The 24,820-nt window shown below is 38.6% G+C and overlaps 3 protein-coding genes across 4 annotated transcripts; all 3 read right to left on the reverse strand.

Moving 5' to 3' along the window:
- Positions 1-59: 59 nt before the first annotated feature.
- LOC109037909 (uncharacterized) lies at positions 60-13,303 on the reverse strand. Of its 2 annotated transcripts, XM_072299930.1 has the most exons (8): positions 10,010-12,113; positions 9,564-9,836; positions 8,541-8,704; positions 7,551-7,602; positions 3,636-3,829; positions 2,952-3,006; positions 2,452-2,552; positions 60-1,218 (listed from the first exon to the last, which is right to left on the reverse strand). In XM_072299930.1, the coding sequence occupies exons 3-8, from the start codon at positions 8,676-8,678 to the stop codon at positions 982-984; spliced, it is 777 nt and encodes a 258-aa protein (XP_072156031.1). In that variant the 5' UTR covers positions 8,679-8,704; positions 9,564-9,836; positions 10,010-12,113; the 3' UTR covers positions 60-981. The 2 variants fall into 2 exon arrangements, with proteins under 2 accessions (XP_072156031.1, XP_018908314.2); XM_019052769.2 differs by lacking the exons at positions 9,564-9,836; positions 10,010-12,113 and adding an exon at positions 13,173-13,303.
- On the reverse strand, positions 13,101-15,819 carry LOC140224509 (uncharacterized). Its single transcript, XM_072299931.1, has 2 exons — positions 14,314-15,819; positions 13,101-13,411 (listed from the first exon to the last, which is right to left on the reverse strand). The coding sequence occupies exons 1-2, from the start codon at positions 14,435-14,437 to the stop codon at positions 13,161-13,163; spliced, it is 375 nt and encodes a 124-aa protein (XP_072156032.1). The 5' UTR covers positions 14,438-15,819; the 3' UTR covers positions 13,101-13,160.
- Positions 15,820-16,143: 324 nt separating this feature from the next.
- LOC109038099 (C-signal) lies at positions 16,144-24,725 on the reverse strand. The gene is made up of 7 exons (XM_019053046.2): positions 24,347-24,725; positions 23,093-23,318; positions 22,754-22,805; positions 21,628-21,821; positions 20,579-20,633; positions 18,421-18,524; positions 16,144-17,123 (listed from the first exon to the last, which is right to left on the reverse strand). Exons 2-7 carry the CDS (start codon positions 23,228-23,230, stop codon positions 16,893-16,895), a joined length of 774 nt encoding a protein of 257 aa, XP_018908591.2. The 5' UTR covers positions 23,231-23,318; positions 24,347-24,725; the 3' UTR covers positions 16,144-16,892.
- Between the last annotated feature and the right edge of the window lie 95 nt (positions 24,726-24,820).

The following is a 24,820-nucleotide window of genomic DNA, read 5'->3' on the forward strand; positions in this document are numbered from 1 at the left end:
TTTGTAATTAACGTTTTTTCAAGAGTGTTTTGGCGTTTATTAGATTGCTGCATTTTAAAAAATATGTAATTTTTATAAATAGTAGACAGCGCGACAATGCACTTACTCTCAAGGGTCTCTGTTAATATCTCTCCCAGGATTGACATCGATGTGAGGAGTTTCGTATCTTCGTTTAAATAAATTGAATCAATACACTCTACAATCGAGGTCAACGTACCTCGGAGGTCAATAAACCTCGTACCTTCGTAAAATGAAAATAGCGAACTTGTGAAAAAAACTCGAGAAATGTTTTTTAATACAAAAGGTATATTATTTAGATAGACATATTATATTTAAATTCATAACTAGCACCGAAATGCTTTGAGTTAAGTAGCACATGTCAAAGCTTCTCTTTTCTCAACTCACCTAATCTGAAATCGTTTACTTTGGTCCACAGACTCAATAAGGAACTGGAGAGTTATAGGAGCGATAATATCCTTAACCCAAAAATCGCGTCTTAAGAAATTTTTCAATTTTGACTCCTTTTTCCTCCCTTGAATATACGAGACAAGTGTTTTCTTGTCAAGAATGATCAAATTTGTTTTAATAAAAATACACGCATTCGTGAAATAAACATAAAATTTTTCGGAATGCAAGGCTTTTATTCATTTTTCTTCATCCTAAGAGATTTATGTTTATTTTAGCCTTTTGTCGGAAATGATAATGTGCGACAATTCAAAGAGAGTTGGGATTGTGAGAGTCCCATTTTTTATCCGATTGCAAGATTGCTTTTAAAATTTCCAAGCAAACACATAGATTCCTAGATATCCTTTTACCATCACCAAAACTGAAACCCCTGATGTTTCAAATTTTTACAATTTTACAATCCCTTCGATGGCAGGCGGAGGGAGCACATTACAAAGGTTTTCGCTTTTTACTGGTTGCAAGAAAGTTTTTCTGCTCACAGGTAACCTGTATCCAAGAAATAGTGTTTGTCTGAACTTAAAACGGCAAAATTTCTCCAGTGTATTCAGGAAATCCTTCTTTATTTTTTCCGGTAAGCTGAAGCATAACTGAAATCATTCCAGTCACGCTAGTAGCAGTGTCAATTTCTGATGGAGGCCCACCGGGACATGCGAGCAGATCAGTGTCAACAACGCCTGGGTGAAAACTTTCCACCAGAATTCCATCTTTTTCAAATTCGATGGCCATTGTTCGGGTGCTCATGTTCAATGCAGCCTAAAAACAGGCGAAAAGAATCGATTTCAATGAGAAAGAAACGCAAACGCGTGAAGACTGCAACTTCAGTTTAAGATCAACCGATTTCCAGAGACTAATATTCAGTGAGACTTAGTCTTCTTGTCTTGTTCTCTTTTTTTTTCAACACCTGTCGGCCGCATACAATTCTTAGATTTACCTATGTATTACGTCTCCTGATACCTCATTATTAATTTTTGATAGTGGCGAAGCGTGAATGATCAATTATCGATTTTTCCCTATTGAACCTATGTTGAAAAATCGATTATTATGGTGTTCGTTACAAACACCTTGTATATCGAGCCTTTTCCATAGGTATAAATGCACTCAAAAAGAAGTATGGGAAGAGTGACTTACCGGCCGAGTTATGGATCATTGGAGATATGGAATATAGTTCGTGGAGCCATGCATATAAGTTCACGACCAATAAAGTATGGCCCAGAAAGCCATACTAAAGACGGTAAGTCACTTTGGTTAGAAATTATGGATCTCCGAGCCATTTTTTATGGGTCTCAGAGTCATACCTTTTTTTGAGTGTGACAGATCAATCGATATATCGCAAAGAACGCCACGGCGCTGATGTTCAATACTAGCGAAATTTATTTAAGTTTAACCATTCTGTCGCACCAACTTTATGATGTGTCTCTTGCTTGACTTGAGGAAAAAATTGTGTTCATTTTAAATGAAGAGCCATCTCTATTTAGTGCAAATTGTATACGTTGTAATTGAAGGAGTTGTTTAACCAAATTGAAACCCAACGTACGAAGACGGTTTCTGATGAAGTATCAGGGAACGTTTAACAGAAAATGAATATGACTTATCAGATTTCAGTCAAGTAATATATACTTGGTTGTATCATGATTCCAACGATCTTGAATGCTGCAATGAGGGGATCAACCATGAATAGTTGGACGTGTTAATGCTAAAAGGAACCATGTTACATGCAATCCCTATGCACAAAGTTCCTTTTAGTATAAATAAGTTCAATTATTGAGGATATAAGAGAAAAAGTCTCAGTCAAAATTAATATTTCTCTTGTCATTTTCATCATGCATAACCATACGGTTTAAGCTTTAGGATACCTTTATATTTGGGCAGTTTAATTTCGGCGAATTTAAGTAACATCGTACGATTGAACTCCATCGGTCAAAGCAACTCGATAAAGCACCATTAACATTTCAACTTATTAGAACCCTTTCTATTCGTTCCTCTTACCTTGCTCTCTCTATAACACCATAATGCCGGACCTTTCCGTCGCTCGATGGATGCTCCAATTGAACTTATATTTATAACAGCAGCTCTACTGACGCTCAGCCCTAGAACAAAAACCATTCATAAGCGTAAATTCTCGTGAGCATTTTTGTCTGCCGCTCACCCACCAAAGTACAATCATTCTAAGATAATTTAAAATAAATTACAAAGCATCTTTAGACTACTTATCTTAGAGAAATACCTATTGTTCAACAATCGTGAAGTACATCGTAAAAAATATTTGACAGCCGTTGTCTTTCATGAAGGAACTCAGTTCAAAATTGCCCCGAACTAGAATCATCACTTCACCTAGCCGACTCGGATATAGAGTCAATTGTGGCCCGGTTAAGGATAGTCTGAGTAATATCATTTAAGAGTATTTTTTTTGGTCGTCAAATTTTTAGGGGAGTTTTTTAGGATTGGGCCGGGGTGGCTACCGCCACCTAGAATAATAAAATACACACCTTTAGTCTCCTTCGAATTTTTCTCAGCAGAGAGTTTTAAAAGTGGGTAGAGGGCCTGAAAGAAAACATAAAAACATATAACATTTGTGAATCAAAGCATATAAAAGTAGGCTGTGATAATCACTTAATCCCAAAAAAAAAAAAAATAATTATTTTTTTGTACTCATATTCCTATGATTGACAAATCGGTAATTATTTTACAAGTTTCAATATAAATTCGCAGCTATGCGATAACATCTTAATTTAAATCTTAACGGTGAATTTTGTTGTAAAGTTTGGTTTTTTTTCGAGTTGACGATACATACTTTAATATTCAAAATTAATTGCCAATCGCACGGGTAAAAATTCCAGTAAAAACAACTTGCTCGTCTTTACCTGAAATATCTTTTTGTCTTATTCCTTTTTGTTGAGGAAAAATTAAAAAGTTGAATGCTAGTTTTATAACAACGAAAAAGAGCAGTGAAGGTATTAAGTGTTTAGCAATCCTCTCAATACTACTCAATAACTGGGGAAAAATTTGAAAGAGAGCCTAAGTGAAAATCGTCATAAGGCATAATATTTTATTGTGCACGCAAGTCATCACGTAAGCCTTTTCCCTCTATTATTTGTGATTGCTTGGCGTTTCAAATTATCATACAACGAGGTTATCCATCAGGAACTGTCCAAAATTGAATCACTCCGTACCTTTGTCAGCATCACTGGAGCGACGGTATTAGTTGTCAAAATCGAAATGAATTTTTCCGGCGTGACATCTTCCAACGTATCAGAAAATGGGACACAAATTGCAGCATTGTTGATGAGTAGTGTCAATCCTTTGTCTTTTACAATTGTCTTAACCTCACCCACAACTTTATCGTAAGCTTCGAAGTGATCCACGTCTGAAACGATGACAAGACTTGCACAGGTGAAGAGGTAATCTCACCGAACTGCCCAAAAAATAGTCAGTATCCTCCAAAAATACATATTTCTGAACGTCATTTCATTTTTTCATTCGTTCTCCTTCTTTTTCATGCACATACCTAGTAATTCTAAACCGATAGAACAGAACTCATTATTATATCCTAGTGTGCACTGGTAAAAAAAGTCGCTTGGATCTAGAGTCCAGACTCTTGAAAACAATGACAAGAAAAAATACTTTTGAATTAATCGGATTTTTTCTTGAATCAAAAGGAAATCCGCTTAAATAAAGAGGCTTGGTTCTCGATCTAAGCAAAAATCCGATTGAATCAAGAGAAGTTTTTCTTGTCAACTTTTTTAAGAGTCTGGACTCAAGATCCAAGCGACTTTTTTTCCAGTGTGTAAAATATCACCTGCTTATATGAGCGTAGATCTCTATAATGATGGTAGAGGAGAATTCAAAGTGCCCCGACTCACCTGCACCAGTGGCGTGGCGTGAATTGCGATACATCGATTGTTATACCATTTAAACCTATGGTAAAGAATCGATTACTAAGGTGCTCGCTGCGAACACCCTGTTATCGATACTTTTCCATAGGTTTAAATGGCAAAATAATCGATATATCGCAAAGCACGCCACGCCACTGACCTGCACTGAAAAAAAACTCCGGCCGCGGAAGCCGTATTTACGGGCTATATATACCGGGTGTCCATAAAGTAACTGAAAAGTGGGTATAACTTTTGAACAAAAAAAGATAGAAGGTCGCGGTTTGTGGCATTCTTCATCATCCAAAAGGGGAAATTTTTCGATGGGGGGCTTTTCCTGGTGGACCCCCCTGGGGGGGCTCCAGGGGGGGCAACTTCAAAAATTCTAATGGCAACCCCCATTTTTTTAGACATGATTAAAAAGAACTTAAAAAGACAAGAAAAATGGCGCAAATAAAATTAAAATCGGTTATTTCGTTCAAAAGTTACAGCCGGTCAAAGTTTTAAATTGACCACTTTTCAAAAAATCGCCGATGAGCTCCAAATTATCGGAAAAACAAAAACAAACCGGGAATGAAAAGTTTGAAAAGTGCTTTTTAGGAAGAGAAAAAACAACTGACGTTGTCACAAGTCTGGATGGCATTGTTTCAAAATAAAATTTCGGAAAATTCAACATGGCGGCAAATTTGAGGAAACGCAAAAAATGAAAATTCCAGAAACCGTTATCTTTCAAATACCCTCTAGTTTAAGGAAATCAAAGGTATCAACTTTTATTCCTTTATTTGGCCAAGTAAGAGCAAATTTGCTGACTTAAAAGTTGTCAAGCGGGGCGCCTTCAATCGTTGGAGTATGCGACATCACAGGATTAAGTGTGCTGTCGAAAAATGAAGCCGATGTGAAAAAGCGCTCCTCCTTTGGGATGCTTTAGAAATGTTTAAGGTCCTCCTCCTCAAATTTAACGAGAAAAAAGAAGAAAAGTAAAATTTACCAATTTTTACCCACAAACTTGGCGAGCCAAAAAAACATGATTTATCCTGGTGGGGTAGGGGCGGTGGACATTTTTGACATTTCTCTCTCTGAAAATTAAAGATCCAAGAATAATTTTAATTCTCTAACTCCTGGCACTCCAATTTGGCAAGGAGGATATCTGCTACGCTTCACCGTGTCACCGATCAGATAGTGCATCAGATGTTACTGAAAAGATTGGTGTCTCAAATCGTAAGGTTGAGACTGTCAATAAGATAATCTCAATTCCGATAATAATCAAGAGTAGAACGGCGTCTTCGGAATTGGAAGCATAGCAGATATCCTCCTTGCCGAACTGGAGTGCCAGGAGTTAGAGAATTAAAATTATTCTTGGATTTTTAATTTTCAGAGATAGAAATGTCAAAAATGTCCACCGCCCCTACCCCACCAGGATAAATCATGTTTTTTTGGCTCGCCAAGTTTGTGGGTAAAAATTGGTAAATTTTACTTTTCTTCTTTTTTCTCGTTAAATTTGAGGAGGAGGACCTTAAACCTTTCTAAAGCATCCCAAAGGAGGAGCGCTTTTTCACATCGGCTTCATTTTTCGACAGCACACTTAATCCTGTGATGTCGCATACTCCAACGATTGAAGGCGCCGCGCTTGACAACTTTTAAGTCAGCAAATTTGCTCTTACTTGGCCAAATAAAGGAATAAAAGTTGATACCTTTGATTTCCTTAAACTAGAGGGTATTTGAAAGATAACGATTTCTGGAATTTTCATTTTTTGCGTTTCCTCAAATTTGCCGCCATGTTGAATTTTCCGAAATTTTATTTTGAAACAATGCCATCCAGACTTGTGACAACGTCAGTTGTTTTTTCTCTTCCTAAAAAGCACTTTTCAAACTTTTCATTCCCGGTTTGTTTTTGTTTTTCCGATAATTTGGAGCTCATCGGCGATTTTTTGAAAAGTGGTCAATTTAAAACTTTGACCGGCTGTAACTTTTGAACGAAATAACCGATTTTAATTTTATTTGCGCCATTTTTCTTGTCTTTTTAAGTTCTTTTTAATCATGTCTAAAAAAATGGGGGTTGCCATTAGAATTTTTGAAGTTGCCCCCCCTGGAGCCCCCCAGGGGGGTCCACCAGGAAAAGCCCCCCATCGAAAAATTTCCCCTTTTGGATGATGAAGAATGCCACAAACCGCGACCTTCTATCTTTTTTTGTTCAAAAGTTATACTCACTTTTCAGTTACTTTACGGACACCCGGTACATATCGTCCGCGTTCCGGGTTCAGAGGCCGACAGTTCCAGGCGTAGCAGCCGGAGCAGTCGAAGCTATGCGGCTGCAGCACCCAGAATTTTCGGCTTCTGAGCCCAGAGCTAACGGTATGTCTGTGTAGCCCTTAACTTTTTTAGCGGCTCTGGTGCTTGCACTAGAGCTGCTATTCCGGACGGCCCCAGCTGGGGAGTATCAATGGACCATGTTACATTGGAGAGACCGCGCGTTGGTTGATGGGAATCGGCGCCATTTTCGACCATGTACCTTGTCATGACTTTATTTTATTGCATATTGTTTTATTGTTAGCCAATGCTATGTTGTGTAGTGTATTTTTGGAATCATGGTGATACAGTCAATAATTCAAAACTTGTTTGTGCTTTAATCTCGTGATGGAAAAAATGTACTTTACGTTCAAAATTTGAAATTTTGAATTTTAAAGTTTTCGCGGTTTTTTGGAAGAATGCAGTGGTTGGAGCTTCTTAGGCATATTACTCGATATCAGCTGATAGCAAACAAAGGTTACCAAGGAAACGATGACGGATTACGTTGTCGGATTGTTCATCAATGACAAAATGTGTCTAGGCCCTCATTCTTGACTACAACTACCGTCGCCAGAGCCGCTTTCCGACGCGAATGTGTTGGAGCTTACTGCTTGTTTTTCAGTGTGGAGACGAGTTTCCATCTCACTCAAGCAGCAAGCATCTTCAAAATTATTATGCAGATGCATAAGAGAGCCTGGCCCTTATTTTTTTTTAAAAGTCGTTGTTGACAAAGTTGTTGTTGTAGTTGTCTTTGACAAGGGAGAAAATTAAAAGGAAAATCATTCATAAATTATGGTACAAATGTCGGTGTTTTCTCAAATTTGAAAAAATTTTCCTGATCAAGTATTTTCGTTTCATGAAAATTCGTCCGTAATATTCAGCAATGATATTGAGATGAACAAAGGATATTAAAATGCAGCTTTTACTTACCCAATTTTAGAATATGAACCTTTTTATCCGATTTTTTCAGCTCCTGTAGTGCCTAAACGGAGTGTGAAAATTTGAAAATCCCATACATTACTCGATAATCGTGAAAGAAACATTGATGAACATACGTGTATATACGTATCAAAATTCAAAACAAACCTAGTTTCAGTTGAGTTCTACCTTTCCATCTGCTTACGCTATAATAGCAAACAGTGGCAGTCACTGAGAGGCTATATTATCAACGTGAACTAATGAAAAAATGTGAACTCGTCTAAAACGGGGTCAATGGACCTTTGCAACTCGACATCGTCTCTATTTTCTGTTTCAATTGTAAGAGGGTTTTGAAGAAGATAGACCCACTAATTAGTAGCACAATTTGAGCGGTCAATTTGGATCGTATTCAACCGATCGTACAATTATTTTTTTTTTTAAATTGTGCAATTTTTTCCTGGCTTCAAATAAATACTGGATAGAATCTGTATACGAGAAAGTATACGATCCTTTTCCTTCAAAATTAACAATTTGTCCGCAGAAAAGCAAAAACTAGTTGCTATCCAGGCATCCTTTCAAGTGAAAATGAAGATGCACGATTTTTACAACACTGTAATCTTGTTAGTTCTCTTCTGCTAAATGGGACCCTAAAGTCAATTGGTTTGGTTGTGGAAGATCAAGATCGATGTTTTATGTTCTTAGGATTCCAAAGGTGTATTTTTAAATGATCTTCGTTCATATGTAAATTTGGGTGAAAAAAAAGAGAAAAAAAGTGTGAGCAATGAAAATTGTTCAAAACGTATTAAGACAACGTGTTCCTCTGAGTTTCTCACTCTTGCTTATTTCATTTTGGTTTTATGAAATGTTAACGGTCACTCAGAGACACGATTAGGTTGTACCATGAATTTTCAATGAACTGATGATGGTTATGTTGATGTTCCTGAATATTATATGAAGTCTAAAGTCTATAATTTCACTGAATCGTGTCCGTGATATACTCACAGTTGCGGTTTCCGGATTTCGGCAAGTGGCGATGATGATATGAGGTTTGACAGATTTATTTGTCAGGAACTGTTTGACAAATTCCAAACCGATACCTTTACTAGCTCCTGTGATAAGGACTGAGTAAATTTCCGTCATGATGTCTTCAGATTTATTTTCCAATCCTATCAAATCAGAAGTATTATCAATGCAGAAAATGTTAATTGCCTAAATTTTTAAACATACCAGAACAGAATCCCGCATGATAATATTAGGCATTGAGCCCAACGAATATAATCTGAACTCTAACTCTAAAGGTTAAAAAGTGACATAAATGCAGTTTTCCATGGAGGATACCCCCGATGTACGAATGTTTGTGCTTTTTGCTGCAAAATCTAAATTATAGTTAACAGCAGACTAACGCAAAAGTTATTCGTTCGATTTGCCTAGTCAAAGGGAATATTTTGCGGTCGCATACCTCCAGCTTTATCGTAGGGTTTAGATTAAGACCAAGGTAGATTTACACAGGTATGGAAAAGTTGAAAATTTTCCATGAGCCTCAGTACGTGTCACGTGACTACGTGACGTAGGTTAAGGGGCCCGTTTTTCAATTAAATTACAATCAAATTAACATTCAAACGTTTGTGCGTTTAAACGTTAAAATTAATATCGCATTATCAAAATTGTGCAAAAAATCCCACAAAATTTTGACAAACGATAAACCGAACATAATAAATCAAAATAATCAAAACATTCAAAATGGCTGACGTTAAGGGGCCGCTGGAGAGCCAATCAGAGGCCAGTTGTTAAGTTCTGTCCATACCTGTGTAAATCTACCTTGATTAAGACCGATTTTTTGGGAAGAAGGAGGTGAAATATACCACTAGACACAGTGGCTCCGTATGTTGCCATACATTGAAAAGAAATCAGCATTTCAGAGATTATTTTCGATATCTCGACCTCTTACTTCCGGTCTAGCTTCACTCCATGTAAAACTCATTCAGTTCAGTTTTCGGGAAAACGAAATATAACACTTGGACCTACCTTTAAGCTAAGATGTGATAATTCTCACGACGCCTGACTTTGAGGAAATGAAACTGGCATAGAAGGTCTTAACAAGAGGATGAACTGAAGCTGGTCAAAACTCAATGATCACAAGGCTCGAAGTGCATTAGCCTGAATTCCACAACATACTTGCGGGTGGAATCGGCGTGAAAGCACCCGAGAAACGGGGTGGTATTTCATTCCGTCAAGAATCAATCGCTTAGACCTAGATATTTCATCATGAAGGAAGCTAATGTACGCAGTTAATAGGGTCTGTGTGAACCAGTGGCGTGGCGTGCTTTGCGATATATCGATTATTATGCCATTTAAACCTATGGAAAAGGATCGATAATCAGGGTGTTCGCAGCGAACGCCTTAATAATCGATTCTTTACCATAGGTTTAAATGGCAGAACAATCGATACATCGCAAAGCACGCCACGCCACTGGTGTGAACTGCCATGTGTCGGGGTTGCTACAAGCATTGTTGGTCAATTGAAAGAATGCTTTTCATGCCCGATCCGGGTCGCTGAGTGCCAGTAAATTTCGATGCGTTGGTTTACGCCATAAAAAGTATAAAAGAAATGGTGATAAAAGAAAGTAGCGCCGTTTCACCTTAATGGTGTTGTAAAATTTTGAATGAGTTTTACGCAATTCCTCTCATTGCTGGTTCTTCCTTGACCTAACATCCGGTAAGCTTGGAATGTCTCTTGCCTCGGACTTCCGCATCCCTGAGAAGACGCTCAGATATGAATTTATTAACAAAGTAGTACATCGTGCTTGAATTGGTGTAACTCTAAAGTAACACCGTCGCTCCTTTTTCAAGTAATGGCCACACAATATTTGAGTCGGAACCACAACATGCCATTGACAGAACCAAAACCATCGCTGGTGAAAAAAAACCTCTTGGACCAATGCGGCGGTGCATTGACTTGAGAGTGCAGTTCCTTGTCGCCGGATTTAAGAGTCTTGAACTCTTGTTTCAAGCGGATTTTGCATTGATTCAATTCAAAATCCGCTTGAAACAAGAGTCCAGACTCTTAAATCCGGCGACAAGAAACTGCACTCTTGAACCAAGAGGTTTTTTTTACCAGTGATAGGAAAAATTGTTGGACCCGCACACTTGGGCTGAGCAATTTTCTCCTAATGGGTTCCATGTGATGCGGATTGCAAGACCAAGATCAAGGTCGGGGGAGCTTATTGTCTTTAAATCTTTATCTCTGCCTAAATTTCTGGAAGTCAAATAAATAAGTGTTATTTTTTTAACTTTTCGCAGAATGTTCCGTATAAGTAGACAAAAATTGATGACGATTCTTCTGAAAAAATGATGACCAATCTCATGATTCTGTTAAATATTTCTCAGATTTCCTAACAACAAAACAGGAGCCAAAATCTGCGACACTGAAGTAAGAGACGATGGTTTACCAGCTCACTACTCATTATTTAGGTGAATAATGCTCAATGTCTAAATCTAAGGTTTAGGTGTTACTCTTATTTGTATACCTTATCATAGGAGAAAAGTAACCTATTGAAACGGGAAGTTTGTAAAATTAGTTAGCTTTTGCTACACCTATCTATTTTTTCATTATTTACAGGTATTGGTTTCTACGCCGTGCCACCCTTAACCAAGGACAATTGAAGTACTGAATGATGTGAATCAGGAGCTAAGCAATGCAGATCAATTTTATTACAAGATTTTCATGCGTTTGCCAGAGGAAGAGTTCGACTATGGCTTAAATTTAATTGCCAATGATATCACAAAACAGCATACGAACATGCGTGATCCCATCAGTGCAAGGCAGAGGTTAGTTTCAATTTGGACGTATTTATGCTAAAAGGAACTATGTACATTGGGTTTGCGTGCAACATAGTTCCTTACAGCATAAACACGTCTATTTAGTGTTCTCACTCAAGCTATTTCTTGGTACCCGCTGTCTGATACATTTCGCTTCAACAGCAGCATTATGAACTGAAAAATTCCATATTAATTGTGTAAACTTTCAATGCACTATTGAGACTCTTTCCAGTTTTTATCATTCTATTTTTGATATCTCAATACAGAGGGAAAAATCTCACACACAAGCACAATCTTCCCTCTTCCTAACTGCTCATTTAATTTCCTCTCGAACTCTTCTCGGAGGTTCTTTTCGATTTCCAGTTTAAGCTTCTCCACTTCACACGGAAAAAACAAGACTAGTGTTGAGCACTACTGGCCGTTTAGTGGGGAGTAGTTGAGGGCTGGCGTCTAAGCGCTGTACAGCTCAACACCGGAAGGCAGTACAGGTGGGCACTGAACATGAGTAGTGCTAATCAGATGCCGCGAGACGTAGTTGCGCTTAACAGGTGTAAATTCACCCTTGAGCCGCCGGAGCCACCATAGCCTGGTGGTAACGCGCTGGTCTTCCACCGGCGCAATCCGAGTTCAACTCCAGGCGGAGGCGTTTCATATTTTACGCTCGCTCCAAAGTCACTTTAGGGCTTGACACTACTTCTTCCTTAGTGACCCAGCCTCGAGCTGTTTAGTGCCCAGCACTCCTCTGACTTGGTGGCTCCATTTGACCTAACCCTCGTTAGTGTCCAGCACTAACATGTAGGTCCCAACCCTAAGCTCGTTTTTTCCGTGCAGCATTACTTGTATAGCCTGAAAGGAAAAAAGATTAATTAGAATGTGTGTTCAAGAAAGTGTTGTACGAAAGGTAGCGCATGACTCGGTAATATTTGGTGCAACACTATGCAACACTAGTGATGACCATTCAGGAAGGATTTTAGCTTTATGCTGAATTTTTAACGCACGTTGGCTAAACAATTCCAACATACAGTCTTACGACCCGTGCATCCACCGCAATCAGTTTGTATAAGTGGTATAACTCAGCAAGTTTAAAAAATCTGAAGATATGAACCAGCAATCATCGATGGAATAGTAATTAGTAAGAGTGTTAAGCCAAAACTGATTCTTGCTGCAAGAATTCAAGTAACATTTCACTAGTGATCGGGAGGGGGGAAAAAAGAAAACATTCCATAACGAAAAAGGAAACTTTAGAATTTTATAAAATAGATTGTCAATGCCACTTGCAACTTGTCCACAACACGGAAAAAACGAGCTTAGGGTTGGGACCTACATGTTAGTGCTGGGCACTAACGAGGGTTAGGTCAAATGGAGCCAGCAAGTCAGAGGAGTGCTGGGCACTAAACAGCTCGAGGCTGGGTCACTAAGGAAGAAGTAGTGTCAAGCCCTAAAGTGACTTTGGAGCGAGCGTAAAATATGAAACGCCTCCGCCTGGGATCGAACTCGGGTTGCGCCGGTGGAAGACCAGCGCGTTACCACCAGGCTATCGTGACTCCGACGTCTCGTGGGTGAATTTACACCTGTTAAGCGCAACTACGTCTCGCGGCATCTGATTAGCACTACTCATGTTCAGTGCCCACCTGTACTGCCTTCCGGTGTTGAGCTGTACAGCGCTTAGACGCCAGCCCTCAACTACTCCCCACTAAACGGCCAGTAGTGCTCAACACTAGTCTTGTTTTTTCCGTGAAAGAATGAGAGGGATATAATAATTTAAATTACAATGCAGGAGATCATATCAAAAGGTGCATGTTGTTAGAAACAAACCTCCTCTTCCTGGATGATCGCAGCGATAATGTCTTCTTCTCCCGAGTTGTCGACCGATCTCCTGACTTCCAGGAAGTCTTTAACGAACGCCATTTCGTCGAAAAACTTCATGGAAGGCTTGTAAACGTTTGCCGTTCCAGTTCCAGTCCCAGTTGACTCTCTAATTTTTTTTTGCTCAGCGCTGTAATTCGTGCGCAGCGAGTGCCACTTCTTGGCGCAGTCCTCCGGCGTTAACTTATCTGGAAAAGTAAGAGTAAATGGTAGGTAATACTACTAAATGCAGCTAAGAAGTAAAGTAGCCAAAACAAAAGCGAAAACAAGAAAATGAGCAGTTGAAATAAAAAATAATAAGGAAGTTGAAAAATCAGTGAATAATTCTCAGCATAGTTTCTTGCATGTTGTCCCTTAGAATCCACTTTTAAAAATACATTTTTCTTTTTCTGCGACCACAAATGTCCTCTTAAATACCCTCAGGAATTTAGAATACTTTATTTCATCGAAATCCATTCATATTTACGAAAAGTGCACGACCTCTAAATTAGCTACTAATTTCAATAGGTCCGTTTAAGTAGCAATCGTTTTGACGCGTTTTACTGCATTATCATCCAAAAATTTCCAGACTAGTGTCAGGTAACTAATGACGACCCACTGGTCGTGAGGCCTGATTCAAGTTCACAAGGGTCTGAATAAGATTGCAAATTCGGCTATTCAGATTATGAATGCTCTGCCCTGGAGCATCGAACACAACAACTCCGCGATGGTGAAATAAATTAATTCTTCAACTTACTTCGAAATCGCCGTTTAGCTAGAGCATTCTACGATATCGATGAATTTCTAACGACAGCTAATGAATAACATTCTTTCAATAGCCACCACTTAATGTACCTAACATTTTGCAATCATAATTTATATTGCAAATTATTGTATATTGTAATTCCTATTGTTCTACTTGTGCCACAGCCCGAATAATGGGGCTTTAATGCACAAAAGAAGTATAAATAAAGAAATAAATAGATAAATAAATAAAGCACACCACAAAAGACCAGCTGACTAAATTTAGCTTAAGATTGCTGAAGACCCTAACAAACGTAGAGAAGTTATGATATCTTTAAATGAAAAGTAGAAAGAGACAGTTACTTACTGGGACTGGTATTGAACAAATTCACCAGGTGTGTTATTTGTGCCCTTAGTCTTTTTGTATTTTTACTGTTCTTGAATAGCGGGTGTTTGGTATTATACAGCAACGTCTCATATTTAATTGTCATTATTAGTTCTAGGGTCTGTTCTGTAGTCCACTTTTTAGTGGCGTCCGGGTTTTTAACTTTTCCAGCTCTTGGTGGGGCATTACTCGGTCAAGGTTTGTTCCTGAGTTCGGTCTCAACAGGGATGACAGTAGGGTTGGTCTCAACAGGGATGACAGTGGGGTTGGTGACAACAGGTTTCATCACAACGGGTTGTTTCATTACAGCAGGCTGAAGCATATAGGAGTCGTGGCCGGCGGCTTTGCAGAATTTGAGGAACCTGTAGAATGGAATAAAATAAAGCGACGGTAAGTGTAGGAAAACAAGGAAATGTTTTACAAGCTTTACCTGGTGAATTGGACTGATCTATCAAGCATGTTTTACGCGTTCAGCGCACTGAACGACAGAAATGCGGTTAGCTTCACAGCCTTAAGAAAACATGTACCATATTGGATAAAGTTTCGTTTGGAGTCAGCACACGTTAAGGTGAATCCAGGGTTCGATTAGGGATAATTCAAGATCAGAGATAGTGCCACCAGTCACCACTAAGAATTTCACTTTCCTTCGACGATTACTGAAATAATATTGATCAAATTACAAAAAGCAGATCCACAAGATATAGATTAATCTTAAATCTTCAATCCACTTAAATCTTGTCACTGAATTAGTAAATTTCAATAATGGGCCTGCAGTTCATTTGCATTTAATACGGAAAAATCGATGACCCCCAAATGTGGTAAGACAGAGTATTTATACTAAGTTTAGATTAATTAAAGGGTTTACCTGATGGGAACTTTATCCTCACGGCTTGGCCATCAATGAAGATGATTTTCTCCATAATAATACAGAACAAAAACTTCAAAAGTTAACATTAACACAGAACACCGCGCGAACAAAATTAAGTTTTAACCGCCAGCCCAACATTATCCGATGGTCGCTGAGCCTCGTTGCTGAATTTTACGCGCAAAATTCAGGCATCGGGCCGATGACTTTCACCTTCAGCTCCCTCATTCAGCATGTGATTGCGTCTATAGGCAAACTTGTTGGCCCTGTACACTTGGGCTCCGCAATTTTTCTCCAAACTGGTTCCTCGTGATGTGGGTTCATGAGTCTGCAACTTAAGCTCTCAAGCTTTTAATCCTAAACTACACCCAACCATCCGTCAGACGCTTCGCGCCTCTAATATATATAGGGTGTCCAGAAAGTACCCCGGACCAGTTGTACAGTTCAAAAACTAAGCTAACCAGAGACTTGATCTTGGTCTCATTGTTAATTTGCCAATCAACTTAAGTGCTATCGATTGAGACGAAGATCAAGGTCCGGGAGCAAGAAAATGTTCGAAGTTTGAGTCAGTTTCGTAATGAACATGCAGTAATTAAATATAAGCGTTCTTCCCTCCATCCCTTCCTTCTCTCTTTCCTTATCCTTTTCCTTCCTCCTTTCGGGCGAGCGGAGGAGGTTTACGCCCCCCCCCCCCCCGGATCCGCCTGTGTCTTGATAATGCAACGTAAGGTATACCCATGGGTATAATAGGAGCAAATAATTGAGATTTCAAAAATACTGCTGTTCGAACAACTAATATTCCACAAGATATGAAAGAAACGATTTGAATAGCGCACCGGTGTTTACTAGTCATCTACCACGACCACGTCGATCACGGATGTATGAGTCTCCGAATTATTAGGTTAATATGTGCTTTCCCTGAAAAGTAGAAATTAATAAATGCGGAATCCGGCACGTAATCAATAAAACATATATTCTTTTTAAGTGTTAAAAAAATTTGGGGTTTTCTTACAAAAACGCATGATTGGAAAAATCGGAATTATGAGAAATACTTATTTTAAATTCAATATGAAGCACTGAACATAAATCGTCCATCAAATGATAAATGTACGAATTTTGATTTAAACCCCATGCCAAAAACTTCCTCAATTTAAAAGTTATCAAACTTTTAATGTGGTAGTTTGGCAATGCTGCCATACAACGTGAAATATTCTCTTTCAAGGTTCTCTGGTGTGGTGAAAAAGCATGCTAGACATTGTCAGCAATGAGAGATGGGGAGTTTTCGACTAAGCCTCATTTTCTTTATTTTACAGGAAGCCACCGGAAGCTTTTTTTGTGTGAGCATTTTAATTACATGTTTTTTTGAGATTTACAGAGAGAGACAGCAACGATAAGTCCCAAGTAATAAAATGTTCTCAGTTATTTTGAGATATGCTACGAAAGAGATTTTTTTTCTACCCTCGACTGCCTCTGTGTGAATGAACGGAAAAATGGCCGAGTAGATCGACAATATCCTAATGCATATTTCATGACGACGATTATGATGATGATGATGACGGCAGGGACGTCGATGATAAAATCAAGCGTTTCGAATGCAGGTATAATAGGCGGAGACGAATCGTATACTCGAAATGTATCGGTATAAGACTTGAACCACAGTCCATGGTTCACAGAATTTCCATTCCAATTCGGTGGCTTAAAACGGCAGAATTTTACCATCGTAGCTGGGAAAACCCTCCTTGTTCTTCCCGTTGAGTGTGAGCAGAACTTCGATTATTTTTGACACGCTGGTGGTGGCGTCTATCTTGGGAAGAGTGTGAGTGGCGGTCATATCAGTGTCCACGACACCTGGATGCAAACTTTCGACCAAGATGCCATCCTTCTCCAGCTCGATTGCCATCGATATGGTGCTCATATTCAGTGCAGCCTAGAAATAATGATTAAAAACTGAGAGAAATATCTACAGTGATTATGGGGCGATGAGATTATTCTTGAGATTGTAAAAGGAACATAAATGAGGTGTGTGTGGTCTGTGGTACACTTTTGGTCTCGATGGGTACTTCTTTAGTGTTTATTTCATTCATAGCTTTAATCAAAACTACTAGAGATCTAAAATTCTGCTAAGCAGCATGGTTCTTCAATGTTGCCCTTTTGTAATTTAAAAATATACTTCGCCGTATTTAAGTTTACTTTGTTTTGGTAACTTAGCTCTCTTATTTTGATATTCTTGAGTCTTTCGCCTTTAATTTCAAGAATACATCCGTCTATGTTCACGTAACTGAAAACATGGTTAAAAAAGTCAATTTCGGCGGCGCCCCTCTTACAGCGCTTCGAAACCGATCTCACACTGATTAAGGGTTCGTCTTCTCTTGATTTGGGGCCCATCTCATACTGATTCGGGGCATAACCTTCATCACTATACATTGGGGAAAAAAACACATTGGATCTAGAGTCCAGACTCTTGAAAACATTGACATGAAAAAATACTCTTGATTCAATCGGATTTAAGCTTAAATCAGAAGGAAATCCGCTCAAATTAAGACGCTTGGCTCTTGATTAAAGGAAAAATCCGATTGAATCAAGAGTATTTTTTCTTGTCAATGTTCAAGAGTCTGGACTCTAGATACAATGTTTTTTTTTCCCAGTGTGTTTCTCGATCCTCCATCTATCCGACTAACCAACCTCTGCGAGCGAATTCACCCTCCCAACGCCCCTCTAATTGACAACCCTAGTATAATTGAATCAGCCTGACGTCAGACTATGTTTCATAAACTACCCTGGGTCAGACTCATTCGGGCTGACTCACTTTTACTAGGGTTAAACTATCGGAGGGAAAAGAAATGATGGGCAGGTAATCGAGGTGATATGAACCAGGGTGAAATGTCCTTCTCTAATGAAAAGACGTGTCTTTAATTAGTTAGAGATGGGTCCCGCATTAGGGTGCAATGGGCCTTACTCCAGGGTGAATGAAATGAGAGGAACACGGGGTACAGGCTGTAAATAGAAGTAATTTTGACAGGACGTTTCGGGGTTCACATTCCCTTTTTCAACCGCCGAAAAAAGAAAAAAGAAAAAAAACACAAGTTAAAATTTACACATGAATGAGCCGCCGCTTAACAGCAAGGCAAGACTCTGCAGACTCCAGGGTGAAGGTGGCTCCACAAAGCTCGGCCTATTTACCCTTCTTAAGTTTCTTGAAGTTGTCACTTTGATCACAATCTTACCTTGCTTTCTCTATAGGCGTAGAGAAAGAGAGGTCCAATATCTGCAGCACATGACCCTGCGATCGAGCTTATGTTAATCACTGCAGCTCTTGCGATACTTAGCCCTGTAACAGTGTAACAAGTATGTGAAAGCAATTGTCAGATACTCTCTATTAGAGATTGAAATAACGGACATTGACTACTCGTATGAACCATTGTATTACGTTGCCTGCGGTAAAGTCAACATGTCGGACTTGAAGTCATACTGGTGAGCTATACAAGACGAAAGAGATATTGAACGTAAAATTCGTGCTTGTAAGTATCTTTCACAAAGTATGCAGTTTTTTGTGATGCTTACTTTTCTCCTCAGTATTAAAAGTATAAAGTAAAGTTGGCTACTTTTTTATTCACCGCAATGTCTATGGACCCGGAATAATTTAGGTTTTTAACCTGTAGATGTCCAAACCAGTTCACATTGACTTGGGCTTACTAAAAACTCATGCCTCGCGGGTTGTATAGAGCCAGTAGCCACGAGCTTTAGATATAGATCTATAGATACATCTTTAAGAAAAAAAATCAGACATTATATAGAAAAAAATAAAAAATCGAGTGTCAACAAAGCCGAAGTTAGAAAGATGTATTCGGGCCTCGTGTTTTAACCACTCTCCCGTCATCAGCATCATGGAGCGGAGCATTGCGAGTTCAACTGTTCAAGCGTTGCGCTATCACGCCTTCAAAGTTTCTACATGCAACACGGATATTCATCAAACACGAATAGTTGCATCCCTGCGCCGTTATCAACGCGCGCCTTTCCTTCTCTCTATTTCTATATTGTGTTTGTTTCTATTTGTCTTATTTCTCTGTGAGCTACACAGCTAAGAGCGACTCGATCTCGAGTTAGGTTAGGTTAGGTTGAAATTTGAGAAAAGTCAAGGTTAATTTTGCTCAAAATATTCTATTATGTGTCCAAATTAATAAATCGTTTTAAGCACCCTGAAGGGGCACGTCGAAAAATTGGTATTTTGGCGACATTTGTGTCGTGTCAGGGAATTTTTTTACCATTAAATATCCCAAGCTGAGTCAAATTGATTTGACTATTTCTTCTAGGGGAGTTACATATCGCGGAAGTGCCAGCATGTTACCAAAAAGTTGAATTTCAAAAAAAGTATGGTACTTCCTCAAGCACACTTCGCAATACAACTAAAACGAACGAAACATTCAGGTCAGCAGTTTTTTTCGGTTTCTAACTATAAGGGTCGCTTAGTAAAAATCATTTTGGCATTATCACACAGGCTCGATTATAATGCGGAAAGTTAGCAAAAATTGATAGGTTGCAGCGGTTTTGTGTCACGGAATGTTGTGTTGATGTTTGATTAATCAGTGGTGTGACGTCCTTTGCAACGTATCGATTGATCTATCCTCTAAACCTGTGGAAAAGGATCGATAAGCAGGGTGTTTGCAACGAACACCTTAACAATCGATTCTTTACCATAGTTTCAAATGAGAAATATCGATAATCGATAATTCACGCCTCGCCATTGCTATCAATCGTTACTTACCGCTAGCTTAGGAGCGTGCAACTGTACCTATAGCTTTGTATTGCTTCCACAGTGTGGAATTGCGTACTGTACTACTGCGGGCTGATTATTGGAATCGAGAGACAAAGCGATAGACAAAGAAGACATAGGGAGTCTGAAGCGATCCTATTGGTTGAAAGGGTGGTTCTTATAGACTCAGGGAGGAAATTATGGACTAACTGGATTACATTTTGCAATAAGGAACCACTATTTATGGCTCATTTTAGAAACAACATATATGCCATTGATTTCCCTACGCAGATACGTGGTTTTATGGAAGAGCCAGAGATAGCGGTTCCTTATTGCAAAATGTAATCCAACTGTCGGGTCTTTGGTGGGTTGCCGTCAGTTAGTTTATTACGTACCTCCTATGTCCCTTGCCACCACCCGCTTCCACTAGTAGGATCCCTCCAAACCCCTTTTGTAGTCTTTGTCTATAGGTTTGTCTATCAGTTTCAATAATCGGCCCGCTGTAGCAGACAGAATAGCTCTCTCGCTTTGAAAAGCCTCTTTTTTCTCAGCCTTCATATTTTATTCTAGTTTTTTAAGAAAAACTTTTAATCATTGCAACTGGTGAATAATTAATGAAGAAACATACAAACCGTTATTCTTGTCACTATGAATCCTTGCAGATTGTTTTAGTAGCGGGCGAAGAACCTGCAAAAAACATCCTTTAAGACTGTAGAAAAAATATGATGAAAGATAATTAGGTGCGAATTATTAGATGAATGAAGGTATGAATTAATTTTTTTGGATGGTGCAAGATGAATTATTTCCGAAGACTTAGGGAGATTGAAACGGGAAACATCGTCAGGGGCATTACACGGTTCATGCTTTATTCCCATTTACCACTGGTTCCTTTCAAGTTTGGCAACACGGGAGGGAAGTTAATGACCCCTCTAGGCCTCTTTTTTAATTGGCTGAAAAAAAATTCACTTTGTGCAGTAAGTCAATTGTTGATGCACTGAATGCGTATTCCAGTCATTGAATGCATTTTACATGAAGAAGTAGGGACAGTTTTTCAAACCTTCTTTCTCCGTCTGATACGTACTTGAAAGTAGTTAAGCCTCCAGTAAGTCGAAAGGCGATGAAACTTCTTCTAACTAAGATTTAACAAATCTCAATTTTACAAGAACCACTACAAATAAGACATACGGAACTAACACAATACGGAAATAGAGCAAGGGAACTGACGCGCGTTGATGACGGCGCAGAGATACAACTATTCGTGCTTAATGGATGTCCGTGTTGCATTTGCAAAATTGAAGGCGCGAAGCGTAAACTTGCAATGCTCCGCTCTATGCTGTTAATAAGGTGATGTTGCTCAGATTCGGGTTGAAAGTTCAAAAATAGTGTATTTTTTTCCTCCGGAAAATACACTAAAAACGAAGTCCGAGTATGCCTCTGCTATCTTCGGCTCTGCTGGCACTCGATTTTGTTCTTTTTTCTTCAATTTGATGTCTGATTTTTTTTAAGGATAGATTTGTAGATGTATGCTGCCATGCTAAGGAAGTACGCCGTACGAGCCCTCGAGAGTTTCCAAATGTCCATGTATGTCCATCACATGTATTTTTGAAGAAAGACATGCATATTTTCCCTTGAAATTCTCAGATATTTTAGTTTAAATTACGAACAAAATTTTCGTATTTACCTTTGTTAATATCACCGGAGCAGTAGCGTTTGTGGTAAAAACAGACGTAAACTTCTCTGGTGTGACATCATCAAGCGTATCACCGAAAGGCACACATATTCCAGCATTGTTTATAAGCAGAGTCAACCCTTTGTCTCCAACAATGCTTTGAACGTCAATTACAAATTTGTCATACGTGTCAAACTGGTTCACATCTGAAAAAAGAATGGAAGGTTAAGATTGCAGCATCTTCCTAAGAATCGATTTCCATAATGTTATCATTCGCTCTGATTGAATTTTACACAGTGTGTTCTCGGAAATGTTGTGGTTTGAAAGTTACACTCCGACCACTTCCATTCAGTGGCTTTTACTATAAATAATAGTATTCTGCATTGAAAATCCAAGTAAGGCTAAGTCCAAAGAAGATCTAAGTAAGTTGCAAAGAATTATGGATTCTGCTGTGGTTATTAATTTTCAGTGGTCTTTAAGGTCATAATTGAAGTATCTTAATAAACATACCATTTTCGTCATCCTGTGACGTATATAATCACTCTCCAACAAGTTCTGGAATCAAGACTTACATAAACCATTGCGGCTTTCTAGTGGCTTCTCTCCCAACTTCTCGCGCAAGGGCGCATCCATGAATCGGTACCACACTGGAAAAAAAAACACATTGGATTTAGAGTCCAGACTCTTAAAAACATCGACAAGAAAAAGTACTCTTGATTCAATCAGAATCTAGCTTAAATCAAGAACCAAGCCTCTTAATTTAAGCGGATTTCGTTTTGATTCAAGCAAAAATCAAGAGTATTTTTTTTGTCGTCAATGTTTTCAAGAGTCTGGACTCTAGATCCAATTCGTTTTTTTTTTCCAGTGCATTGTTTCCTCGTAATCAGTCTCTCTCCGTAGCGAGGCATTTTAGGGCGCGTTCGTAATTTCTAAACGTATTTTTGTTATTATTAGTTTCCTTCTAATAATTTTTGTGGGTCAAATGCAAATATCCCTGAAGTATGAAGTAAGCTCTTCACGAGTAAAACGCTAAAATTTCGTAAAATCCCGGGAAATTTGATGTTTTTTATTACGGTTAATAGCAAAAGTTAAGGCTGACATGCATGCAGATTGGTCTATAAGTAAAACACCATCTCACCAAATTTCAGGGTATAGACCTTAGTCGTTGATTTTGCCAACTCTAGTAGAGCCTGGAAAAAAGAGAAAATTAGACCGTAATATCAAATATCACAGAAATAATTTCAGATACTTTAATTAAGAGACCGATTGATCACGCCAGAGGTTAAAAAGTTTTCATTTTCCTTTCTTTTCAAAAACCAGTCACTACTAAGAAGGTCTTTGTATTTTGCTTAATTTACAAATATTCACAACGATGAATTTTTCGTTGGCTTTAAATTTTGGCCAGCAAATCAAAGTATGGAGGAATGATCGAATGTATTATCATGCGAATTTTTAGCATTCGGCTGTATGTACTTACAGAGGAGCTTTCTTGCGATCGGTAGGTTGCTATGATGATATGCGTTCGAACAGAGGTGTTGGTCAAAAACTGTCTCACAAATTCTAACCCAATTCCTCGATTTGCACCGGTGATGAGAACAGAGTTTATTTCCACCATGGTTAAACTTAAGATCAGCGGTAGAGCTATCTAATACCTTTGAAAGTCCTGAATCAGTTCGTAAATCGAAGCCTTTCTGAAAAAGTCTCTAGAGGAAAGATAGTAGTCATTAAAATCAATTGTAAGCTGTTTTAAACTCTATTTATTCTCAAAAATCAGGCTGCGTTCATTAATTTTCCCCGGCGCTTGTATCGTTCTTTAAAAAACTTCTTTATTTAAACATATTTGCCCAGCAAATCTTTGTGTATACAACAATTTAGAACCGTGAAAATTAATAATATTTACAAAAATGAAGGCGAGACCTTAAGGTTATATCACTTAAGATAAATCGAAAGTAAATCAGTTTGTTAAGACATAGATTAAGAAAATATTTATCTTTGTGTCATTCCTCAGATTTATCTAACCTTGACAGGATTCATTATAATCATCTTTAGCTTCTTTTCACTTTTAAAAGTCAGCTAAACTCCTGTATACTTAGTCAAGGTAATCAGTCACTACCCCATGGAGGTCCTGCGAATTGGCCAGGAGAGAAATCGAAAGTTGGGGTGAAAACAGAGACGACGCTTATAATTTTCAGGTAGTTTCCGAATGCTCTCCTTTACTGAAAAGGTATCCAAGTCTTTGTGGATGACAGAGTTATTGATTTATACCACGCAGCATCAACCATCAGTCTCAAGGTCACATCCTGGAAAAGTCTTTGTGGATGACAGAGTTATTGATTTATACCACGCAGCATCAACCATCAGTCTCAAGGTCACATCCTGGAAAATCTGGATCAGTTTGAGTTTGCCATCCATCCCACTACCCTAAAATTGGCGGGCGAACTTCAAACTGATCTTAAAATATAGTCTTAAAACGGTGATAATTTAGTACGACGGCCGAGAGAGGCCAAGGCCAACTTTTTCGTTTGAATTTAGCTGTTTTTATTTAATTAACCAAGTTTAATAATGGTGAACACAAGGTAGTAAATGGTGGCTTTGGGACATTGCTAACTCTTTAATGCAACATATATTTTTAACAGGGACTTTAACCCATTTTCAATCGTCGTATTTCCTATGATATTTCCTAGCCATCGTTCAAAGTGCATATTTAAAACATCTTATGCAAAACTATTACCTAGTTTCCACCTGGAGGAATGAAGCAAGAACAGAAGCGGAACATCGCATACAAAGGTATAGGGATTAGTGGCTCCAGCATCAATATCCACTCATTCGTCAGCAACGTTATATTCACTCAAAATTAACGCCAGGGCACTTACAAATGTACACAAAAATGATCAAATCACAGTAGGAAATAGTTCTAAACTTGCTAAAACCGTGTGCTTTATCAGTAAATATGACCGTCTGGGGATATTCGATTATCAACCGTCAGGCATGCGCTGTCTCATTACCATTCAAATACCACTTCACTTTTTGTTTAAAAGCCAGTTGATATAGATAAATGTTGAATGCTAATGAAGTCTCACCAGTCGCTTGGACCTTCATCTCGCTGACCTTCGCATTACATAGACGGATTGTTGTGTTCGAGAATTGATTTTTTTTAAGCGACTCGGTAACGTTTTATTTTCTTTTACAATATGTGTACATTCGA

This window comes from Bemisia tabaci, chromosome 4, assembly GCF_918797505.1.
Source record: "Bemisia tabaci chromosome 4, PGI_BMITA_v3".
Classification (NCBI taxonomy): Eukaryota; Metazoa; Arthropoda; class Insecta; order Hemiptera; family Aleyrodidae; genus Bemisia; species Bemisia tabaci.

Bases quoted from the DNA above. Each gene is read 5' to 3' on its own strand.
- LOC109037909 (XM_019052769.2), bottom strand. From the start codon at position 8,678: ATGACGGAAATTTACTCAGTCCTTATCACAGGAGCTAGTAAAGGTATC. The intron at 3,007-3,635 runs GTACGGAGTGAT...GTTTTCTTTCAG, and splicing joins CTCCAGTGATGCTGACAAAG to GCCCTCTACCCACTTTTAAA. The intron at 2,553-2,951 runs GTGTGTATTTTA...TTTTTGTTCTAG, and splicing joins AAATTCGAAGGAGACTAAAG to GGCTGAGCGTCAGTAGAGCT.
- LOC109038099 (XM_019053046.2), bottom strand. From the start codon at position 23,230: ATGGTGGAAATAAACTCTGTTCTCATCACCGGTGCAAATCGAGGAATT. The intron at 22,806-23,092 runs GTAAGTACATAC...TCTTTTTTCCAG, and splicing joins GATCGCAAGAAAGCTCCTCT to GCTCTACTAGAGTTGGCAAA. The intron at 21,822-22,753 runs GTGAGATGGTGT...TTCTTTTTTCAG, and splicing joins GGTCTATACCCTGAAATTTG to ATGTGAACCAGTTTGACACG.
- LOC140224509 (XM_072299931.1), bottom strand. From the start codon at position 14,437: ATGACAATTAAATATGAGACGTTGCTGTATAATACCAAACACCCGCTA. The intron at 13,412-14,313 runs GTAAGTAACTGT...TTACTTTTCCAG, and splicing joins TTTGTTCAATACCAGTCCCA to ATAAGTTAACGCCGGAGGAC.